General features: G+C 42.5%; 1 protein-coding gene across 3 annotated transcripts in view; it reads right to left on the bottom strand.

Annotated features, from left to right (window-relative positions):
• LOC115156202 (collagen alpha-1(XVIII) chain) overlaps nt 1-25,192 on the bottom strand; it is a 202,118-nt gene that overhangs the window by 59,592 nt on the left and 117,334 nt on the right. For all 3 annotated transcript variants that reach the window (XM_029703583.1, XM_029703582.1, XM_029703581.1), the window contains 4 exons: nt 22,797-22,880; nt 22,481-22,543; nt 20,874-20,942; nt 15,415-15,496 (listed from right to left, as the gene is read on the bottom strand). In XM_029703583.1, the coding sequence (XP_029559443.1) occupies nt 15,415-15,496; nt 20,874-20,942; nt 22,481-22,543; nt 22,797-22,880 (298 nt within the window). The remainder of the gene's footprint in view (nt 1-15,414; nt 15,497-20,873; nt 20,943-22,480; nt 22,544-22,796; nt 22,881-25,192) is intronic.

Here is a 25,192-nt window from a genome sequence, read left to right as displayed (position 1 = left end):
CAGTCAACAGTCGTCAGAGCTGCCCGCCAGTCAACAGTCGTCAGAGCTGCCCGCCAGTCAACAGTCGCCAGAGAGGTCAGACTGCGCCGAACTGCCGGAGTGGCCAGACTGCGCCGGAGTGGCCAGACTGCGCCGAACTGCCGGAGTGGCCAGACTGCGCCGAGCTGCCGGAGTGGCCAGACTGCGCCGAGCTGCCGGAGTGGCCAGACTGCCCCGAGCTGCCGGAGTGGCCAGACTGCCCCGAGCTGCCGGAGTGGCCAGACTGCCCCGAGCTGCCGGAGTGGCCAGACTGCCCCGAGCTGCCGGAGTGGCCAGACTGCCCCGAGCTGCCGGAGTGGCCAGACTGCCCCGAGCTGCCGGAGTGGCCAGACTGCCCCGAGCTGCCCGGACTGCCCCGAGCTGCCAGAGTGGCCCGACTGCCGGGAAAGGCCAGAACCGGAGCCACCTCCTGATATAGGTGGGTTGGGGAGGGGGGGTGTAGCACAGTGCCGTCGTTGACGGCAGCCACCCTCCCTTCCCTCCCTTTAGTAGAGGGGAAATGTTTTGTTGTTTGGGGTTGTTTTTGTTTTTTGTTTTAAAGGTGCTTCCGGGGTTAGCACCTTTAAGGGGGGGGTACTGTCACGTCCTGACCAGTAGAGGGTGTAGTTGGGTCAGGACGTGGCAGCAGAGTCTGTGTGTTTTGTTGGTTCATTAATTTTGGCCGTGTGACTTCCAATCAGGCACAGCTGTAGAGGGTTGTGGCTGATTGGGAGTCACACATAAGTGGCCTACTTTGCCTTTTGGGGTTGTGGGGAATTGTTGTGTGCACTGCTGCGTTTTGTTTGAGCCTGCCACGCTGTTGCTGTTGTGAGTATTGTTTGTTGTTTTGTTTGTTTCAAGTGGATGCTCTACTCCTTTTTTTTGAACATTAAAAAATATGAGTATCCACACTTCCGCTGCGCCTTGGTCCTATTTCACTGAAGACAACTGTGACACACTCAAATTATTACTAATCCAAACACAGTGGGGAACAATGGGCCTTCAGAGAAGGGCTAAAGATTTATAAAATAATTATAATAATGATTATATTATTTGGAAATATGTTCTGATTTAATCTCTTCAGTTTTTTTGGAAAGGGTTAACACTGAAGACCAGCAAAAATACTTTAAGTACTACTTAAGTAGTTTGTGTGGTATCTGTACTTTGCTTCTTTTTTTTGACAACTTTTACTCCACTACATTCCTAAACAAAATCATGTACTTTTTACTCCTTAAATTTTCCCTGACACTCAAAAGTACAAGTTACATTTTGAATGCTTAGCAGGACAGGAAAATTGTCTAATTCACACACTTATCAAGAGAATACCCGGTCATCCCTACTGCCTCTGATCTGGTAGACTCACTAAACACAAATACTTCATTTGTAAATTAAGTCTGAGTGTTGAAGTGTGCCCCTGCCTATCCGTTAATTTACTTATTTTAAATCGAGAAATGTTTCCCATCTGGTTTGCTTAATATAAGGAATTTGAAATGATTTATACTTTAACTTAAGTACATTTTAGTAAGTACATTTAAAACCAAATACTTACTCAAGAAGTATTTTACTGGGTGACTTCCACTTTTACTCAAGTCATTTTCTTTTAAGGTATCTTTACTTTTACTCAAGTATGACAATTGGGTACTTTTTCCACCACTGGATAAATCTAGCCAGCTGAGACAGCCATTGGTTAGGCCATCAAAAGCTAAATAAAGGTATCTGCCATTCAACAGTATTAGGGCAAAATGTAGTAGTTGTTGTTAGCCATCTCTTTTGAAATTAACTTACGTGTGAAACATTGTTGCATTTAAAGTGGAACTGACAGCATTTTAGCAACATGAAATCTTATTAAAATCTGTTCATATACACCCCTGGGAAGAATATGACACTTAAAAAAAAATCTGACAAGCGACCACTTAGATATGGTCGTTTTCATGAATTCTTACAATGTTAGGGAATTACGTATACTAAGGCATTTGTGAAAATTCAATAGCAATATAGAGTGCAAAAGCGGCAGTGTGTTTGGACAATTAATAGACACTGCAGTAAATAACACCAAATAAAAACATCCGTCTTGTCCAGGACCAGAGTCAACAGACTGTTGAGCTATAGCCAATCAGAGCTACAGTAGACCTTTATACAAACAAGCCATTTGCCACACGGGGCTGCCAACATTCACTTTGAACTGGACTGTGTGTTTACAGGCAGTTACAACAGTGCGACTTTAGATCATTAATACGCATTCGCCAAAAGCTACAATCGATTTTTGCAAATTAAAATACATTTCTGCAAATATGTAAACACCACGGGAGTCTTCTTACATTTGGGAACTTTGCAGTCATATTGATCAAACAACCATGAAAAGGTAGGCTCTCCCTCAGTTATACACATCAACAAGATCAACAACTAATGCTAGCAAGAGCAAGACAAGCTCAAATCTAGCTAAGAAACATTCGATAAACACCATCAAACTTTTTCATCTAGTTGGCCGTCAAAATTGCACTGATAAACGATGGGGTATTGAAGCCTACTCGTCCTTCTGCAGCTTGCCTGCCAACGCATGCTTGTCCCAACCAAGCACTCAAGCTAACTGGCTAAAGTTGGCTAGCTAGGTACTTCCAGACACAAATGAGAGAACACCTCACTGTAAATCTATGGCAGAAACCAAGGGGCTTGATTTTTCAAGCTCTCCCGGTAGATTTTGCGGTGAAGTAGTGTCCCCCCCATTTTACTCGCCGTGGCAGAGCTGGTTAGGCTATTTACATGTTAGAGACGAGCGTGCTTGGAAATTGGAGTAGATAGCCAGAGTGAATTTGTGAATGCAAGAGATATGCTAAGTGTATAACATTCATTCAAGTTGTTGCTAGCTAACCAAATGACACCTGCATCTCTAGCTGTGTATAGTCACTGAAAATCGATAGGAGGGAAAAAAGTCAGTCACTCACCCAATCACTTTAAAAAAATTAAGGAGACAAGGAGAGGCAGCTATTTCCGATGGCAACCTGTAATTCCGGGCAGAAACCCACCTGCTTTAAGCCTTACCTGTTTAGTTAAATATAAATATATACAGTTGAAGTCGGAAGTTTAAATACACTTAGGTTGGAGTCATTAAAACTTGTTTTTCAACCACTCCAAATATTTATTAACAAACTATCATTTTGGCAAGTCGGTTAGGACATCTACTTTGTGCATGACACAGGTTATTTTTCCAGCAATTGTTTGCAAACAGATTATTTCACTTATAATTCACTGTATCACAATTCCAGTGGGTTAGAAATTTGCATACACTAAGTTGACTGTGCCTTTAAACAGCTTGGAAAATTCCAGAAATGTATGTCATGGCTTTAGAAGCTTCTGATAGGCTAATTGACATCATTTGAGTCAATCGGAGGTGTACCTGTGGATGTATTTCAAGGCCTACCTTCAAACTCAGTGCCTTTTTGCTTGACATCATGGGAAAATCTAAAGAAATCAGCCAAGACCTCCACAAGCCTGGTTCATCCTTGGAAGCTATTTCCAAACGCCTGAAGGTACCACGTTCATCTGTACAAACAATAGTATGTAAGTATAAACGTCATGGGACCACGCAGCCGTCATACCGCTCAGGAAGGAGACGCGTTTTGTCTCCTAGAGATGAACGTACTTTGGTGCGAAAAGTGCAAATCAATCCCAGAACAACAGCAAAGGACCTTGTGCAGATGCTGGAGGAAACAGGTACAAAAGTATCTATATCCACAGTAAAATGAGTCCTAGCTCAACATAACCTGAAAGGCCGTCCAGCAAGGAAGTAGCCACTGCTCCAAAACAGCCATAAAAAAGCCAGACTAAAAGCCAGGTTTGCAACTGCACATGGGTACAAAGATTGTACTTTTTTGAGAAATGTCCTCTGGTCTGATGAAACAAAAATAGAACTGTTTGGCCATAATGACCATCGTTATGTTTGGAGGAAAAAGACAGATGCTTGCAGGCCGAAGAACACCATCCCAACCGTGAAGCACGGGGGTGGCAGCATCATGCTGTGGGGATGCTTTGCTGCAGGAGGGACTGGTGCACTTCACAAAATAGGTGCAATCATGAGGAAGGGAAATTATGTGGATATTTTAAAGCTTGGTCACAAATGGGTCTTCCAATTGGACAACGACCCCAAGCATACTCCCAAAGTTGTGGAAAAATGGCTTAAGAACAACAAAGTCAAGGTATTGGAGGAGCCATCACAAATCCCTGACCTGACCTCAATCTTATAGACCATTTGTGGGGAGAACTGAAAAAGCACATGCGAGCAAGGAGGCACAGAAAAAAAATGTATGAAATGTATGCATTCACTACTGTAAGTCGCTCTGGATAAGAGCATCTGCTAAATGACTAACATGTAAATGTAAAATGTAAACCTGACTCAGTTACATCAGCTCTGTCAGGAGGAATGGGACAAAATTCACCCAACTTATTGTGGGAAGCCTGTGGAAGGCTACCCGAAACGTTTGACCCAAGTTAAACAATTTAAAGGCAATGCTACCAAATACTAATTGAGTGTATGTAAACTTCTGACCCACTGGGAATGTGATGAAAGAAATAAAAGCTGAAATAAATGACTCTCTCTACTATTATTCTGACATTTCACATTCTTAAAATAAAGTGGTGATCCTAACTGACCTAAGACAGGGAATCTTTACTAGGATTAAATGTCAGGAATTGTGAAAAACTGAGTTTAAATGTATTTGGCTAAGGTGTATGTTAACTTCCAACTTCAACTGTATACACACTACTGTTCAAAAGATTGGGGTCCCTTAGAAATGTCCTTGTTTTTGAAAGAAAATAAACACATTTTGTCCATTAAAATAACATCAAATTGATCAGAAATACAGTGTAGACATTGTTAATGTTGTAAATGAAGTGAAGAGGCGACTCCGGGACACTGGTCTTCTAGGCAGAGATCCTTTGTCCAGTATCTGTTCTTTTACCCATCTTAATCTTTTCTTTTTATTGGCTAGTCTGAGATATGTATTTTTCTTTGCAACCCTGCCTAGAAGGCCAGCATCCCGGAGTCGCATCTTCACTGTTGACGGTGAGAATGGTGTTTTGCGGGTACTATTTAATGAAGCTGCCAGTTGAGGACTTGTGAGGCATCTGTTCCTCAAACTAGACACTCTAATGTACTTGTCCTCTTGCTCAGTTATGCACCAGGGCCTCCCACTAATCGTTATATTCTGTTTAGAGCCAGTTTGTGCTGTTCTGTGAAGGGAGTAGTACACGGCGTTGCTCGAGATCTTCAGTTTCTTGGCAATTTCTCGCATGGAATAGTCTTCATTTCTCTGACCAATAATAGACTGACAAGTTTCAGAAGAAAGTGCTTTGTTTCTGGCCATTTTGATCCTGTAATCGAACCGTCGTTGTGGGCAAATTGTGCGCCACCCTATGGGACTTCCAATCACGGCCGGATGTGATACAGCCTGGATTCGAACCAGGGACTGATGCAGTGCCTTAGACTGCTGTGTCCATGTGTGTGTGTTAACTATTTAACTGTACTAGAATGCCTTAAAGGCTGTAAAATCATTTAATATCGGTTATCAGTATTGGTTTTTGGGGCAAGGAAAATATTGGATATCGGTCAAAAATGTCATATCGGTGCATCACTAGTTTCAGCCTAGCTCAGTGCTTTCTGTGGTGATGGGGCAGCCAGCGGAAAATACAGAGCGTATGGGTTGGCAATATTCTCTAGTTGCGCCGTGCTTGGCTCAGTGTTCTGTCACTCATGGGAACACCACTTCACCGCAAAATCTACAGGGAGAGTTCGAAAAATCAAGCCCCTTGGGTGCTGCCATAGATTTACATTAGAGTGCCCATCCAAGAAGGCTCAAAGTCATTGGCCACAGATCCTGTTACATTTACTGTAGCTTTGTTTGAACTGATCATGTCAACATCATACTTTTAAATCTTAGCTAGCAAGCTAGACAAGCAGTCATAATCATGAATCAAGTTGACAATCTACTGGCAAATTCTTTTCAATCCTTGTCATATGAAGAGGAATTATAGATAAAATGTATCGGTGCTCATCGGCCATTGGACATAAACATTACACAACAAGTTGGAAATCACAAATTCAACAATGATTGGTTTGTAAGGAATCAGTGGCAAACTGCAAGTGTTGCTAAGCAATCACTAGCCTGCTATTCAGTGGAGAGGGTGTGTGGTCCAAGTCTGGGTTTAAGGTTCTCTTTTCTAAGCTTAAAAGTATAAACATTCACATGCAACACCATGGGCCAGAAAATGTTGAATAAATTGGCCATGGTGTCAATCCAGCATGACTTCAAAACAACTGGAAACACAGAACTGGGAAATCTCAGACTTCATTAAGTTTAAGACAACTGGGAACTCTGGGGGGAAAAAAACAGTTTTGAACAGTCATGGAACTCGTAATTCCAAGTCGGGAACTCGTGCCTCTTTCTAGAGCTCCGACCTGAAGTTAACTGATGTCACGATTCAACCTTGTTTTTTCCCGAGTTCCCAGTTCTCTTAAAAGCACCTTAAACCCAGAAAATGCCAGACTTTGATGGCAAAATTTGCCCACAAGACAGCCGCGCCACCTTCCTGTTCAAGTGAGCACCACACAATAAGGTCCAAAAATATATTTTATGCTGCTGCATAAAATATTTAATATGCGAGGGAGATACAGTGGGGAAAAAATATTTGATCCCCTGCTGATTTTGTACGTTTGCCCACTTACAAAATGATCAGTCTATAATTTTAATCGTAGGTTTATTAACAGTGAGAGACAGAATAAAAACAAAAATATCCAGAAAAACGCATGTCAAAAATGTTATAAAATGATTTGCATTTTAATGAGGGAAATAAGTATTTGACCCCTCTGCAAAACATGACTTAGTACTTGGTGGCAAAACCCTTGTTGGCAATCAGAGGTCAGATGTTTATTGTAGTTAGCCACCAGGTTTGCACACATCTCAGGAGAGATTTTGTCCAACTCCTCTTTGCAGATCTTCTCCAAGTCATTAAGGTTTCGAGGCTGACGTTTGGCAACTCGAACCTTCAACTCCCTCCACAGATTTTCTATGGGATTAAGGTCTGGAGACTGGCTAGGCCACTCCAGGACCTTAATGTGCTTCTTCTTGAGCCACTCCTTTGTTGCCTTGGCCGTGTGTTTTGGGTCATTGTCATGCTGGAATACCCATCCACGACCCATTTTCAATGCCCTGGCTGAGGGAAGGAGGTTTTCACCCAGGATTTGATGATACATGGCCCCGTCCATCGTCCCTTTGATGCAGTGAAGTTGTCCTGTCCCCTTAGCGGAAAAACACCCCCAAAGCATAATGTTTCCACCTCCATGTTTGACAGTGGAGATGGTGTTCTTGGGGTCATAGGCAACATTCCTCCTCCTCCAAACACGGCGAGTTGAATTGATGTCAAAGAGCTCCATTTTGGTCTCATCTGACCACAACACTTTCACCAGTTGTCCTCTGAGTCATTCAGATGTTCATTGGCAGACTTCAGACGGACCTGTATATGTATTCTTGAGCAAGGGGACCTTGCGGGCACTGCAGGATTTCAGTCCTTCACGGCGTAGTGTGTTACCAATTGTTTTCTTGGTGACTATGGTCCCAGCTGCCTTGAGATCATTGACAAGATCCTCCCGTGTAGTTCTGGGCTGATTCCTCACCATTCTCATGATCATTGCAACTCCACGAGGTGAGATCTTGCATGGAGCCCCAGGCCGAGGGATATTGACAGTTCTTTTGTGTTTCTTCCATTTGCGAATAATCACACCAACTGTTGTCACCTTCTCACCAAGCTGCTTGGCGATGGTCTTGTAGCCCATTCCAGCCTTGTGTAGGTCTACAATCTTGTCCCTGACATCCTTGGAGAGCTCTTTGGTCTTGGCCATGGTGGAGAGTTTGGAATCTGATTGATTGATTGCTTCTGTGGACAGGTGTCTTTTTTACAGGTAACAAGCTGAGGTTAGGAGCACTCCCTTTAAGAGTGTGCTCCTAATCTCAGCTCGTTACCTGTATAAAAGACACCTGGGAGCCAGAAATCTTTCTGATTGAGAGGGGGTCAAATACTTATTTCTCTCATTAAAATGCAAATCAATTTATAACATTTTTGACATGCGTTTTTCTGGATATTTTTGTTGTTATTCTGTCTCTCACTGTTCAAATAAACCTACCATTAAAATTATAGACTGATCCTTTCTTTGTCAGTGGGCAAACATACAAAATCAGCAGTGGATCAAATACTTTTTCCCCCCACTGTACGTATACTGTAGCTAAGAAAGTAATACTAACACAATACCCAAACCGGACATGCAATCGCTTCCGGTTTGGTTATTGTGTTAATATTACTTTAATTTTGTCCCTCCACACCAAACACGATCACGACACACAGGTTGAAATATCAAAATAAACTCTGAACCAATTATATTAATTTGGGGACAGGTCGAAAAGCATTAAACATTTATGGCAATTTAGCTAGCTAGTTTGCAGTTGCTAGCTAATTTGTCCTATTTAGCTAGCTTGCTGTTGCTAGCTAATTTGTCCTGGGATATAAATGCTGAGTAGTTATTTTACCTGAAATGCACAAGGTTCTCTACTCTGACAATTAATCCACACATAAAACGGTCAACCGAATCATTTCTTGTCATCTCTCCTCCTTCCAGGCTTTTTCTTTGGACTTTATATGGCGATTGGCATCTAACTTTCATCGGTGTATCACCACAACCGACCACCCTCAGTTCATCTTTCAATCACCTATGTGGGTATAACCAATGAGGAGATGGCACGTGGGTATCTGCTTCTATAAACCAATGAGTAGATGGGAGAGGCAGGACTTGCACCACGTGCAGCATCACAAATAGAACTGACTTCTATTTTAGCACTTGGCAACACAGATGCTTGTTGGCTGCAATGATTGAATAACATGTATGTGTACATTTATTTTGGTGGGGTCAACATGTTGTGTAGTAAGCTGTTAGTAGCCCATGTGCCTCACCCTTATAATTTGGTCCCTTTCCCCCTCATAACTTAGCCTACTGTTCTGACTTGGTGGTGCACATGTAGCCTATAGCCTGTTTTAGACAAATGTCATCAGCGAATATTCATTGTCTGCTTATATGCCCCTTTTATTTATCCTACGGTTCTGACTTGATGTACAGGGGAGATTACTGTAAGAACAGCCCATGTTCTGAATTCTGTCGATTAACATTTCAGAAGTGCTGAACAAATAATTATATTGACTATGTCTGTCTTAGCTCACTCATTAATGTCTTAATGGGAATTACGGTTTGCCTTTTATCCGCTCATCGTTCCCTTATGCCATAGTTTATATCTTCATTTTCAGTAGAAACCACATTTGTTTAAGCAAGTCAGCCATATCAGCTATGATTTTTAAAAAGGCAGTAAATGAGACTAAATGAACTGTTTCGCTGCCAGACAAGGCTCCGCTGATAGCCAGGTGTAGCTGTGGTAAGCATTCACTCCATTGTGCTGAAAATAAAGCTCTGCGGTTGGGACAGCTTTATGTAGACCCTAACAGTTTGTGGGCACCGTTTGTCACCGTTATAGTGCAATTAATGTATTGTTTATTGTTGTGTTGGGCGGTGTAGTGGATTTTCTGCCATGCATCTAAAAACATTTTGGGGAGTTAGCCCCACCAAGATTTACATGCTACAATCGCCACTGTCCATTTCAGACTATTGAGGTGACACCACAGCTGTTCTGTTGCCCTCAGTAACCCACCATGCGGTCCTGGATCACCAGGCTTGGACTCCACAGTAAACCGTCCCGTGTCATCAACATTGACTGAACAGAACGCAAGAAGAAGTAAGACACTTTTTTTAGGTGTGTGCAATAATAGTGTTTAACATGGCTTTTGAATGACCACCTCATCTCTGTACCCCACACATACCCTATATAAACAGAAGTATGTGGACCCCCTTTAATTTGGATGCTGGACATTTCATATGAGTCTGATTTAGCCCATTTTCGATCAGACATACTAGGTTGAATATTACATATCATGTCAGGATATCTATTGCAATTATGATGTAAAAAAAAAATACAACGCATAAATGATCAGGTAATGACTACAGATATGATACAATATATATATACAAAAGTATGTGGATACCCCTTCAAATTAGTGGATTTGGCTATTTCAGCCACACACGTTGCTGACTCGTGCATAAAATCAAGCAAACATCCATGCAATCTCCATAGACAAACATTGTCAATAGAAAGGTCTTACTGAAGAGCTCAGTGACTTTCAACATGGCAACGTCATAGGATGCTACCTTTCCAACAAGTCAGTTGGTAAAATGTCTGTCCTGCTAGAGCTGCACTGTAAGTGTTGTTATTGTGAAGTGGAAACTTTTAGGAGCAACACAGCCACGAAGTGGTAGGCCACACAATCTCACAGAAAAGGGACCGCTTAGTGTGAAGTGCGTAGAACGTAAAAATCGTCTGTCCTCGGTTGAAACACTCACTACCGAGTTTCAAACTGTCTCTGGAAGCAACGTCAGCACAATAACTGTTCGTCGGGAGCTTAAAGAAATGGGTTTCCATGGCCGAGCAGCCACACACAAGCCTAAGATCACAATGCGCAATGCCAAGCGTTGGCTGGAGTGGTGTAATGCTCCCCACCATTGGACTCTGGAGCAGTGGAAACGCGTTGTCTGGAGTGATGAATCCCGCGTCACCATGTGGCAGTCCGACGGACAAATCTGGGTTTGATGGATGCCAGGAGAACGGTAACTGGCCCAATGCACAGTGCTAACTGTAAAGTTTGGTGGAGGAGTAATAATGGTCTAGGGCTGTGTTTCATGGTTCGGGCGAGGCCCCTTAGTTCCAGTGAAGGGAAATCTTAACGCTACAGCATACAATGCCGTTCTAGACGATTCTGTGCTTCCAACTTTGTGGCAACTGCTTTTTCAGCAAGACAATGCCACCGTGCACAAAAGTGAGGTTCATACAGAAATGGTTTGTCGAGATTGATGTGTAAGAACTTGACTGGCCTACACAGAGCCTTGACCTCAACCCTATCGAACACCTTTGGGATGAATTGGAACGCCGACTGCGATCCAGGCCTAATCGCCCAACATCAGTGCCCGACTTCACTAATGCTCTTGTAGCTGAATGGAAGCAAGTCCCCGCAGCAATGTTCCAACATCTAGTGGAAAGCCTTCCCAGAAGAGTGGCGGCTGTTACAGCAGCAAAACTCCATATTAATACCCATGATTTTAGAAAGAGATGTTGGACGAGCAGGTGTCCACATAATTGTACACTACATGGCCAAAAGTATGTAAGGTCCCTCAGTCAAGCAGTGAATTTCAAACACAGATTCAACCACAAAGATCAGGGAGGTTTTCCTATGTCTCACAAAGAAGGGCCCCTATTGGTAGATGGGTAAAAAAAAAGTACACATTGAATATCTCTTTGAGCATGGTGAAGCTATTAATTACACTTTGGAGGGTGTAACAATACACCTAGTCAATACAAAGATACAGGTGTCCTCCCTAACTCAGTTGCCGGAGAGGAAGGAAACCGCTCATGGATTTCCCCATGAGGCCAATAGTGACTTTAAAATAGTTACAGAGTTGACTGGCTATGATAGGAGAAAACTAAGGATGGATCAACAACATTGTAGTTACTACATAATACTAACCTATTTGACAGAGTGAAAAGGACAGAATAAAAATATCATTATATTTGCAACAAGGCACTAAAGTAACACTGCAAAAATGTGGCAAAGCAATTAAAATGTTTTATTCAGGACAAAAAGTTATGTTTGGGGCAATTCCAATACAACACATTACTGAGTACCACTCTCCATATTATCAAGCATAGTAGTGGCTCATGTTATGGGTATGCTTGTAATCGTTAAGGACTGGGGAGTTTGTCAGGATAAAAAAGAAATGGAATGGACAGGCAAAATTTTTGCACAGGCAAAATCCTAGAGGATAATCTGATTCAGTCTGCTTTTTACCAGACACTGGGAGATGAATCTACACTTGAGGCCAAATCTACACTGGAGTTGCTTACCATGAAAAGGGTGAATGTTCCTGAGTGGCCAAGTTACAGTTTCAACTTAAATCTACTCGAAGATCTATGGCAAGACCTGAAAATGGTTGTTTATCAATGATCAACAACCAAGTTGACAGAGCTTGAGGAATTTTGAAAATAATAATGGGCAAATGTTGTCCATTAACATCTTAGAGACTTAACCAGAAAGACTCACTGTTGTAATCGCTGCCAAAGGTGCTCCTACAATGTATTGACTCAGGGGTGTGAATACTTACGTAAATTAGATATTTCTGTAATTCATTTTCAAAAAATGGGGTATTGTGTGAAGATGGGTGAGAAAAAAAACATGATTTAATAAATGTTTACTTCAGTCTGTAACAACAAAATGTGAAATAAGTCAAGGGGTATGAATGCTTTCTGAAGGTACTATATGTCTCATATCAGAAGTTTTCAAAAGCTTATCTGTCCACTTCACAGTTTGGGAAAGTTTGTAAAATTTGTGATGGATATATATACTGCTCAAAAAAATAAAGGGAACACTTAAACAACACAATGTAACTCCAAGTCAATCACACTTCTGTGAAATCAAACTGTCCACTTAGGAAGCAACACTAAATGACAATAAATGTCACATGCTGTTGTGCAAATGGAATAGACAACAGGTGGAAATTATAGGCAATTAGCAAGACACCCCCAATAAAGGAGTGGTTCTGCAGGTGGTGACCACAGACCACTTCTCAGTTCCTATGCTTCCTGGCTGATGTTTTGGTCACTTTTGAATGCTGGCGGTGCTTTCACTCTAGTGGTAGCATGAGACGGAGTCTACAACCCACACAAGTTGCTCAGGTAGTGCAGCTCATCCAGGATGGCACATCAATGCGAGCTGTGGCAAGAAGGTTTGCTGTGTCTGTCAGCGTAGTGTCCAGAGCATGGAGGCGCTACCAGGAGACAGGCCAGTACATCAGGAGACGTGGAGGAGGCCATAGGAGGGCAACAACCCAGCAGCAGGACCGCTACCTCCGCCTTTGTGCAAGGAGGAGCAGGAGGAGCACTGCCAGAGCCCTGCAAATGACCTCCAGCAGGCCTGTGCTCTTCACAGATGAAAGCAGGTTCACACTGAGCACGTGACAGACGTGACAGAGTCTGGAGACGCCGTGGAGAACGTTCTGCTGCCTGCAACATCCTCCAGCATGACCGGTTTGGCGGTGGGTCAGTCATGGTGTGGGGTGGCATTTCTTTGGGGGGCCGCACAGCCCTCCATGTGCTCGCCAGAGGTAGCCTGACCCCGTGTGAGACCATATGCTGGTGCGGTTGGCCCTGGGTTCCTCCTAATGCAAGACAATGCTAGACCTCATGTGGCTGGAGTGTGTCAGCAGTTCCTGCAAGAGGAAGGCATTGATGCTATGGACTGGCCCGCCCGTTCCCCAGACCTGAATCCAATTGAGCACATCTGGGACATCATGTCTCGCTCCATCCACCAACACCACATTGCACCACAGACTGTCCAGGAGTTGGTGGATGCTTTAGTCGAGGTCTGGGAGGAGATCCCTCAGGAGACCATCCGCCAGCTCATTAGGAGCATGCCCAGGCGTTGTAGGGAGGTCAAACAGGCACGTGGAGGCCACACACACTACTGAGCCTTATTTTTACTTGTTTTAAGGACATCACATCAAAGTTGGATCAGCCTGTAGTGTGGTTTTCCACTTTAATTTTGAGTGTGACTCCAAATCCAGACCTCCATGGGTTGATAAATTGGATTTCCATTGATTATTTTTGTGTGATTTTGTTGTCAGCACATTCAACTATGTAAAGAAAAAAGTATTTATAAGATTATTTCATTCATTCAGATCTAGGATGTGTTATTTTAGTGTTCCCTTTATTTTTTTCAGCAGTATATTTGCCTGAATTTAAATGGGTAATGCAATTTCTTGTTTTTATATTTACTGAGAGCCAGGGCCACACTCAGACATAATTTACAAATGAAGCATATGTGTTTAGTGAGTCCACCATATCAGAGGTAGTAAGGATGACCAGGGTTGTTCTCTTGATAAGTGTGTGAATTGGACCATTGTCTATCCTGCTAAGCATTGAAAATGTACTTTTGGTGTCAGGGAAAATGTATGGAGTAAAAATTACATTATTTTCTTTAGGAATGTAGTGAAGTGTCACACCCTAATCTGTTTCACCTGTCCTTGTGATTGTCTCCACCCCCTCCAGGTGTCGCTTATTTTCCCCAGTGTATTTATCCCTGTGTTTCCTGTCTCTCTGTGCCAGTTCGTCTTGTATGTTTGTCAAGTCAACCAGTGTGTTTTTTCCCGTACTCCTTTTTCTCTACTCTTCGCTAGTCCTCCAGGTTTTGACCCTTGCCTGTTTTCTGGACTCCATTCACGCCTGCCTGACCATTCTACCTGCCCTGACCTCGAGCCTGCCTGCCCTTAGGTACTCTGAACTGGTTTTGACCTTTTGCCTGTACACGACCATTCTCTTGCCTACCCTTTTTTGGATTAATAAACATCTAAGGCTCCAACCATCTGCCTCCTGTATCTGCATCTGGGTATCACCTTGTGCCCTTATAGTGAAGTAAAAGTAAAAGTTGTCAAAAATTGAAATTACAAGGTAAAGTACCGATACCCCAAAAAACGACATAAGTAGTACTTTAAAGTATTTTTACTTAATTACTTTTCACCACTGAAAATAACCAGTAGTCTACCTAAATCATGAAAAGAATGTGTCATCACACATAGCATGCATATGTTATGGTAACCATGAACTTTTCTCATAATATCATAACCATCATGTCAAATTTGGTCCATGTCAATATTTATCAATTGTCCACTGTTACTACATGAAAATATAATACAGACGCATGTAACACATTGGTAACACTTTCTAATAACTTTTTACAAGCCAATAATAGATCATTTATAAGGCATGTGTTAATGACTTACACATGTTACACAAATCATTAACACATCTTATAAATTATGCTCGGGGGGTTGGGTTGTGCATTAAGACACATTTCTGTTTCATAACTTAATGGACAATAAAGTACATCTTATCTTATGTTAATATTATTATACAGTGCTACAAACACATCTACAATAGTCAACCGATGTGACTAGTGGTCTTGCAAACCCATACAACATTCTGTCTTCTCTAGACCAGGGCTCTCCAACTCTGTTCCTGGAGAGCTACCGTCCTGTAGGTTTTCGCTCCAACCCTAATCTAGTGCACCTGATTCCAATAATTAGCTTGTTGATAAGCTGAATCAAGTTATTTACAACTGGGTTTGGAGCAAAAACCTACAGTAGGGTAACTTTCCAGACACAGGGCTGGGGAGTCCTGATCTAGACTATGACCTTATTGAACTCACCAGTCTCTTTTTTGGGAGACACCTCTGGTTGTTGTCGGGTCACCGGGGGCTGCTGAATCGGGCGTGACGACGGAGGGGTAGTCTGGAGAAAGACGTTAAAACAGCATTGAAAAACAAACAAAAATATATCCAGCTGAGCTCCAAAGAGAAAAAAAACGTGCATATTGATCCCACATGAGTATTTGTTGATCTTTAACAAAGAAAACCATGTTATGTTCATGTTTTTGTTGTTATGGGGTAATAATATGACCTAATATGACCATAAAAATACATCCAGCTCCAAGGACAACTAAAAGTTGGCTTCCCAACTGGCATATCGCTAAATGGGTATTTGTACAGTACTTCCTTAACAAAAAACAATGACTTGTAAAGAGATTATGTTGATGTTTTAGGACATGTTTGTGGTAATCATACATTCTAATTTTCAGAAGTTGTGGTACAAAGTTGTCACTCAAATACTCAAAGTTGGCTTCCTAACTTCCATAATATTGCCAAATCGCTAGCTTATTTGTAGTTCTCAAACAAAGAAAACAATGACATTTAAGGAGTTTTGTGCTTGCAAGAAAGGCATTTCACTTTCGACATTAAAACTTGAAACTATATAGTGGGGTCCGAAATTATTGACACCCTTGGTAAAGATGGGCAATAATGACTGAATAAAATAAACAATCCAAATTCTTAGCTTAAAAAACTGGAAACGTATATTATTTTCTAGTAATACAATTGCTCAGAGAAAGATTTTGTAATGTTTTTTATTTTTTTTAACCTCTACGGGCTAGGGGGCAGTATTGAGAATTTTGGAAAAAATATGTGCCCATTTTTAACTGCCACCTACACCAACTCAGAAGCTAGGATATGCATATTATTACCAGATTTGGATAGAAAACACTCTGAATTTTCTAAAACTGTTTGAATGGTGTCTGTAAGTATAACACAACTCATATGGCAGGCAAAAACCTGAGAAAACCTGAGAGAAAAAAATAATTTTGTGGCTGTACTATTTTTTTTGAGGCATTGTTTATTAGATACCACAGTGAGAAAGGATTCATTTCGCAACTCCTACGGCTTCCACTAGATGTCAGCAATCTTTATAAAGTTGTTTGAAGCGTCTATGATGAACAGAGAGCAAATTAGAATGCAGGGAAGTTGACGTCCCTGGGATGTCGTCACTTCCATTATTGCCTGCACCTGCGCAATCATGAGACACGAGACATTTATCAAAAACGTTTTTCTAGACACAGGTGAGGTCGGGTTGAAACATTACTGATGTTTCACGTTAAAAATGGCTCTAAAGATTGATGCTAAACAACGTTGACATGTTTGAACGAACGTAAATAGATTATTTTTTTTAACTTTTTGCCGTGACTTCACACCCCCCCCGCGCTACTTTTTAGTAGCCACCGAAGCGCTAACAACATGGAACAACTTGGAGTTATTTGGACATCAATTATGAACTTTGTCAAAAGAAACCACATTTGTTGTGGTCCTGGGATTCCTGGAAGTGCCAATGGATGAAGATATTCAAAGGTAAGGGATTATTGACGATAGTATTATTGATATTACATGGTTACAAGATGATGCTAACCTATATAGCCTAGCCTATTGTTCTTAGCACAGCACCCGGTTTATTGCAACTTGTGATTTCCCAGTAAAGTTATTTTGAAATCTGGCAATACAGTAGCATTTACGAAATGTTAAACTATAATTATTTGAATGACAATATTATAATTTACCAATGTTTTCGAATAGTGATTTTGTAAATTGTTACGTTGTTCACCGGAAGCATTTCAGAGAAGAAAAAAATCTGAATTTCACCGCTACTGTAAAATGCTGTTTTTGGATATAAATATGAACTTGATGGAACAAAAAATACATGTATTGTATAACATAATGTCCTAGGAGTGTCATCTGATGGAGATTGTCAAAGGTTAGTGAATAATTTTAGCTGGTTTCAGCTTTTGGTGACGCCTGACCTTGAATTGAAAATGGATGTTTGTACTTTTGTGGCTATGTACTGTCCTAACATAATCTAACTTTATGCTTTTGCCGTAAAGCCTCTTTGAAAATCGAACAATGTGGTTAGATTAAGGAGATGTTTATCTTTTAAATGGTGTAAAATAGTTGATTGTTTGAGAAATTGAAATTATTAGATTTTTAAGGCAGTGGTCAAAATTATTGACACCTCGAAAGATTCTTATAAATAAAGTAGTCAAAAGTTTAGTATTTCATCCCATATTCCTAGCACACAATTAACTACATCAAGCGTGTGACTCCACAAACTTGCTGGATGCATTTGCAGTTTGTTTCGGTTGTGTTTCAGATTATTTTGTTCCCAATAGAAATTAATGGTAAATAATGTATTGTGTCATTTTGGAGTCACTTTTATTGTAAATAAGAATATAATATGTTTTAAACACTTCTGCATTAATGTGGATGCTACCAAGATTACGGATAATACTGAACAAATCGTAAATAACGATCAGTGAGAAAGTTACAGAGGGTCAAAGATCATAACACCAAGACATGCTAACCTCTCACCATTACCAATAACAAGGGCGATTAGCCTTGGGGGTATGATGTCAATCATTTCAGACTCCACTGTATGTACTATATGTTTTGTGTTTTATTTTTGTTATGGAGTAATCATACGTGCTAATTGTTGGCATACTAGCACAGTGCTAATGGTTGGCAGACTAGCACAGACTAGACCATTATGTAATTTCCTCTCGGGCTAGCTTACCCTAAACAAATTAATACCGATGACCAAACAAACACACTCTCTCTTCCCCTCTGTGAGGTAGTCTCTACAGTGGTGTTGCAAAGAGCTGTGATGGTGGCGCGAAGTTTATGTGCGCCCATTATGAAAATACAACAGTGAGTTTGTCCAGTGAGTGAGATGGTGGGTGTACGTTCTCCCACTGGGAGCGGATGGGATTGCGACAAGCAGCAGGTATTTCAGTTGGGAGGAACATGTCTGGCAACAGGAATGTGACCCGTTTTGGGCTCCAGCTCTTAAGATAGTGGTCAGAGAATAGAGTGGAGGAGCTGGTGTGTGTGTGTGCACATGTTTCAGTGTGTGTGAGTGTGTGTCTGGGTGTCTGCGTGTCTGTGTGTGTGTGTGTTGGGGAGTAGAGACAAGGAAGGACTGCCAAAGATCTGTCATCACTGCTAGCGCTCTACAGATGGGACAATCTGCAGGGGGGAAGAGGGGAGGCCATTCCAGACTCATCCCCCTCAGTGAGAGGAAGATAACACCTAACACCCCTGTTTTCTAAGCTCATTCTTCACCAGGTGACATGCCTCATTTTGTCACCTGTGGAATCTGAGAGGGGAGTACTGGGTGGGACAGATGAATGGATAGATGGATGGATGGAGGGGGGCAATTTGAAATAAAAAGTATGGAATTCTTCACAAAATTAAGCAGTTTCCTCTGTGGGCAAACATTCTCCCTTTTGTTAGGGCCTGAAGTTGACTGTGTGAAGAATTTGACTCGTGACTGTTATATGACAGATCCAAGGGGATATATATAATAAAACAGACCTGCACATATACTCCCATGCATTCATCCTTTCTGAGAGGTGGGAGTGAAGAGGGTGGGGACAGACGAGGCACTGGGTGGTGATAGATTTGAAAAAGACAACTTTATTTAACCATCCAATTTTGCCCGATGCAGATTGAAACTTGTCTGCTATACGTTCTCTGAACAAAACTATTTAGGCCACAAAGCTGATGCAACAAGGTAAAGCTGGCACAAGGACCAGATTCACACACCGAATACACACACGCCTAATCCCGTACTCCACATGAGATTCGAGACACAATTGTGTGAGAAATGTAATGAAATAAGAAGTCTGTTTACTTCACTGTCACGTGCTGAGTCTTAAAAGAAAACAAATCTCACACAATATTAAATTATACGCACTTTCACCCAGACAACTGCGTAATGGGAGTTTGCAAGTTTTCTTAAGCTTGACGGTAGGTAACTCATCCTACCAAAAATGATTTAACTCTCAACACTTCTAAGTGTTTGAGTGGCAGCTTTAATAAAATCTGCACTGTAGTAAACCTGTATGTCAACATCACATCCAGCACAGTTACAAGCCCTTTAGTGGAGCAGAAACGATGTTGTCGCTTTTTTCTGCAGTGCGGATTTGAGTGAAATCCTGCCCTTAGTGCACTGTGTAACGATGACAACTCACAAGTCCTTCAATCACACACAAATCCGCCATCAGTCTCACAACAGAAAGTTTCCTCAGATAACTGTCTGCGTTTCCTTCTTTGCTTTCCCAAGCTTGAGTCGGAGTCAGACAGGCTAAAACTCAGAAATCTGGTCAGACAGGCATTATATGTTGCAATGAAACAACTTGATGGAAAGTCAAAGTCAACGGTATGTTGGGTAACAGCTGTTCCATACGATGCTAATAAACACGTCGGGTGGATGGAAAGCCCGTGTGAAGTGGCACAAGGCTTCAAAGTCGGCCTGTGCACCTGGAGCCCTGTGACAAGGTCTGGCAGGCCAAAGACAGGCCAACTTTCTCTTTCCGTTACCTTCCTATTCCTGTTCTCTCAACTTTTAAGTCTGATTGAGAAACCAGTCAAAATAACAAAACAGGAACCTTGGCGATATCATCGCCCTGAGCTGGATCAGACACATCTGGCTGTCTACCTAGTCTTCTACTGTAATTGGACCGGCGTGCCCCGACAGTGCTGTTGTATGGAGGCTCGAGGTTGTGCTGCAACATTTGCTTGTTGTAGAGGGTATTGTAATATCATAAAATGCATGGTCCACATCGTGTTAGTTTAGGACATTGTCCAGGTGATAACCGACAGCCAAACCGGCAATATACATTCCCCACTAGCCACCCCCTCCCCATACAGCTCCCTACAGTTTGAAATAGCCAGATAACTCGGTTTCCATGTTGACCATATGTTTAAAGTACATGACTGTGGATAGTTGCATCTCAAATGGCACCCTATTCCCAACATACAGTAGTGCACTATAGTAGTGAATAGGGTGCCATTTGAATAGCGTGACCTACATAGTTTTACAGAGTTCCCTACATCCCTACTAAATAATGCATAGTCACTTTAATAACTCTACCTACATGTACATATTACCTCAATTACCTCGACTAACCAGTGCCCCCGCACATTGGGGGCACTGTACCGGCACCCCCTGTATATAGCCTCGAAATTGTTATTTTACTGCTGCTCATTAATTATTTGGTACTTTTATTTCTTACTTTTTTTTAGGTATTTTCTTAAAACTGCATTATTGATTAAAGGCTTGTAAGTAAGCATTTCACTGTTGTTTTCAGTGCATGTGACAAATACAATTTGATTTGTGTCCGCCACTCACGAGAAGGGAGTGAAGTCCTGACACATCAAAAGGTGAAAAATTCACATGCTTGTGGGTGAACGCCAACATATACAGATAAAATGGATTTCAGGGCACGTACCGTAACTGTTGGTCTGTCGTCCTCAACCCACTCATATTTTTGTACCTCCGCGTCCCATTTGAAAGTACCCTATGGGGAGAGTAAGACAAAGGAGGCACTACAATTGTGCGCAAAAATATAAACGCAACATACAACAATTTAAAAGATTTTACTGCGTTATAAGGAAATCAGTCAATTGTAATTCATTAGGCAGTAATGTATGGATTTCACATGACTGGGAATACAGATACGCATCTGTTGGTCACAGATACCTTTAAAAAAGGTAGGGGGTGTGGATGAGAAAACCAGTCAGTATCTGGTGTTACCACAATTTGCCTCATGCAGCGCAACACGTCTCCTTCGCATAGAGTTGATCAGGCTGTTGATTGTGGCCTGTGGAATGTTGTCCCACTCCTCTTCAATGGCTGTGCCACATTGCTGGATATTGACGGGAACTGGAACATGCTGTCGTATACATCAATCCATAGCATCCAAAACATGCTCAATGGGTGACATGTATGGTGAGAATGCAGGCCATGGCAGAACTGGGCCATTTTCAGCTTGCAGGAATTGTGTACAGATCCTTGAGGAATGGGGCCGGGCATTATCTTTCTGAAACATGAGGTGATGGCAGCGGATTTCTTTATGTATTTTATTTCACTTTTATTTAACCAGGAAGGCCAGTTGAGAACAAGTTCTCATTTACAACTGCGACCTGGCCAAGATAAAGCAAAGCAGTGCGACAAAAACAACAACACCAGAGTTACACATAAACAAACGTACAGTCAATAACACAAAATAAAATAAATTATGAATGGCACGATGAATGGATAAATGGCACGACAATGGGCCTCAGGATCTCGTCACGGTATCTCTGTACATTCAAATTGCCATCAATAAAATGCAATTGTTTTTGTTGTCCCTTGAAAATGCCTGCCCATACCATAACCCACCAGGGGGCACTCTGTTTACAACATTGACATCAGCAAACCGCTTGCCCACATGACGCCATACACGTGTTCTGCGGTTGTGAGGCCGGTTGAATGTACTGCCAAATTCTCTAAAAGGATGTTGGAGGCGGCTTACGGTAGAGAAATTAACATTACATTTTCTGGCAGCAGCTCTGGTGGACATTCCTGCAGTCAGCATGCCAATTGCACGCTCCCTCAAAACTTGAGACATCTGTGGCATTGTGTTGTGTGACAAAACTGCACATTTTAGAGTGGCCTTTTATTGTCCACAGCAAAAGGTGCACCTGTGTAATGATCATGCTGTTTAATCAGCTTCTTGATATGCCACACCTGTCAGGTGGATGGATTATCTTGGCAAAGAAGAAATGCTCACTAACAGGGATGCAAACAAACTTGTGCACAAAATTTGAGAGAAATATGCTTTTTGGACGTGTGGCACATTTCTGGGATCTTTTATTTCCGCTCATGAAACCAACACTTTACATGTTGCGTTTATATTTTTGTTCAGTGTAGTAAAAACCCATCATGTGGCGACATTACCAAACCTACAACCAGTACATAGCCAAGTCTTGCTGCTCAAACTCTGTGACCTTTGAAATGTCACAGATAACCTGGTTTTAACCTTAATTTTAACACAAAAATGTCAAACGATCATACCGGGCCTTTCTTCTTCCCGTCCAGTTTCCCTTCCACATCGCCACTTCCGCCATCTCCTGAAGCCTGGGCGGGGAGAGACCAGAGGTGTATTCATTAGTGCAAACCCGTAGCAAAATGTTTTGCAATGAAAAACGAGTGTTTCTTCAGGTAGGTCCCTTCCGATTTCAGCCCCTTTGCTTCTGTTTGATTCCTATTGTTCCCTCTAAGTTCCCTCTAAGTTTAAGCCTCCCCATATCCTGCTAAGGCAACAACTGTATAAGCGCTACGCTGCGCCACCTATGTTAATGTATGGGTGGGCGGGTCAAGGGTCACTTACCACATCCGAGTCGTCCCCTTCCTCCTCACACTGTCTTTCAGCAGCCCGGGGGTTTCCAACAACCCTCAGCTCCCCAATCACCCCCTATGAAGGAAAACACACACAGGCAAGCGCATATACGCAGGCAGACACACACACACACACACACAGTTGTCAATACATGGCCTTTGATGTCTGGTGTCTGTATGTGTGTGGGGTGATGTAAAACAAGGCATGTTGCGGTGCTGCTGCACAGCTGGTCCTACACCTGTACACGTCTGCATTCTTCTCCCACCATTAAGCCCACAAGCTTCGGCCCTGCTCTAAACATAAACAAACATAAATCAAAAATATATCTTCCCTCTGAAGTCCTGTGTCTTCAAACATGTGTACCTGATCTGTGTGGTGGATTTGTTGTGGAATTCCCCCCTCGTTGAAGAAGCTGAGGGGTTTATTACAGTTGTCCCAGTGTTGAGCAATGAAATGGACGCATGTGATATGAAACTCTCCTCTTCCACGGTCCCAGTCCATCAAACTCGCCACCACAGGAGCTTCTTTCAATGTCTCGCATTAATAGCATCTTATCAAGTCAATCAAAAAGCCAATCATGTGATTCAGGGGAATTTGCTTTTAACATGTTTTAAATGGATAAAAGCTCTAGTTCTGAAGAGCTTCTCTTTCGATGAATGCCCACAAATGTGTTCACGAGCCTTCAAAGTCCCTAAATAGCTGTCAAATATATTTATTTCATTGATTTTATGAGGACTTTTTTTCAGTAAGCTGAGTCTGTACACCCTATGTGCCTTTTCGTTTTCCACTGTTACTTCCAGGCCTGGGAGCAGGTACTATCTTACCCTATCATAACCAAAAATAACAGGTTATATTACTCTGTTATTTATGTTTCTGTTGTCATTTGAGTATGTGTAAATTAACAATGTATAGCTTTAAAATATGTTAAAACTATCATGTCAATCTCATGGACTATCGACACATTTGACTTAAGTGGTTACATGTCTCTGGCCTGTACCTCCTCAGTGCAGGCATAAGGGTTCAACACCCTGCGTTGAGTCAACAGATAATGCAATGATAAGTGTCTGAACTCGGGCAATGCCTGGGGTCTATGTAAACAACCATTGTTTGCCTCAGCTGTCTCTAAGAACTGTCTTTAAAAAGATGAAAACCTCCCTTCCACACAGCTTGGAGAAAAGAAAAGAGGCAATGCCCTGACATTTGGCCAAACCCTTTTGTCTAAATCCCCTCATTTGGTCTTGTCAAGATAGGACAGACCGACTGAGCTGTCTTGAACCCAAATGAGAGCTATTTGGGATTCTGCTCTGAGCATTCCGAGGCCCTGAGGTGTACTTTGCTTGAAGATGCCCAGACAATGCCCAGCAAAAACAGTCAACAGTGGGTAGATGTCACGGTTGTCGTCGGTGAAGGAGGACCAATACGCAGCAGGTACGTGTATGCTCATCTTGATTTTTAATTACTTCCAACTAATGAACATACAACAATAACAAAGACACGAACGATCAACAAAAACAGTCTGGCCAAGCAAAGCTCAACACAGAACAATCACCCACAAATACCAAACACAAACACACCCTACTATATGGGACTCTCAATCAAAGGCAGATAGACAACACCTGCCTTCAACTGAGAGTCCCAACCCCAATTAACCAAACATAGACATACACTTACTAGACTCCACATAGAAATACTTAAACATAAACCAAAACCCGGAATTACTAAATCAACCACCCTTTTAACAAAAACACACCACCCTGAACCACATAAAACAAATACCCTCTGCCACGCCCTGACCAAACTACAAAAACAATTAACCTTATACTGGCCAGGACGTGACAGTACCCCCCCCTTAAAGGTGCTACCCCGGAAGCACCTTAACAAAAAATAACCCCAAGCAACACCAAAAGAAAAATTCCCCTTTTCTAAAGGGAGGGAAGGGAGGGTGGCTGCCGTCAACGACGGCACTGTGCTACACCCCCCCTCCCCAACCCACCTATTTCTGGAGGTGGCTCCGGCTCAGGCCGTTCCAGGCTGTCTGGGCAGTCTGGCAGCTCGGGAGAGTCTGGGCAGTCTGGCAACTCGGGACAGTCTGGGCAGTCTGGCAACTCGGGACAGTCTGGGCAGTCTGGCAACTCGGGACAGTCTGGGCAGTCTGGCAACTCGGGACAGTCTGGGCAGTCTGGCAACTCCGGCAGTTCAGGGCAGTCTGGCCACTCCGGCAGTTCAGGGCAGTCTGGCCGCTCCGGCAGTTCAGGGCAGTCTGGCCGCTCCGGCAGTTCAGGGCAGTCTGGCCGCTCCGGCAGTTCAGGGCAGTCTGGCCGCTCCGGCAGTTCAGGGCAGTCTGGCCGCTCCGGCAGTTCAGGGCAGTCTGGCCGCTCCGGCAGTTC

Source organism: Salmo trutta, chromosome 20 (assembly GCF_901001165.1).
Source record: "Salmo trutta chromosome 20, fSalTru1.1, whole genome shotgun sequence".
NCBI lineage: Eukaryota > Metazoa > Chordata > Actinopteri > Salmoniformes > Salmonidae > Salmo > Salmo trutta.
The sequence above is the reverse complement of the archived record's forward strand: the minus strand, read 5'-3'. Positions and strand labels throughout refer to the sequence as shown.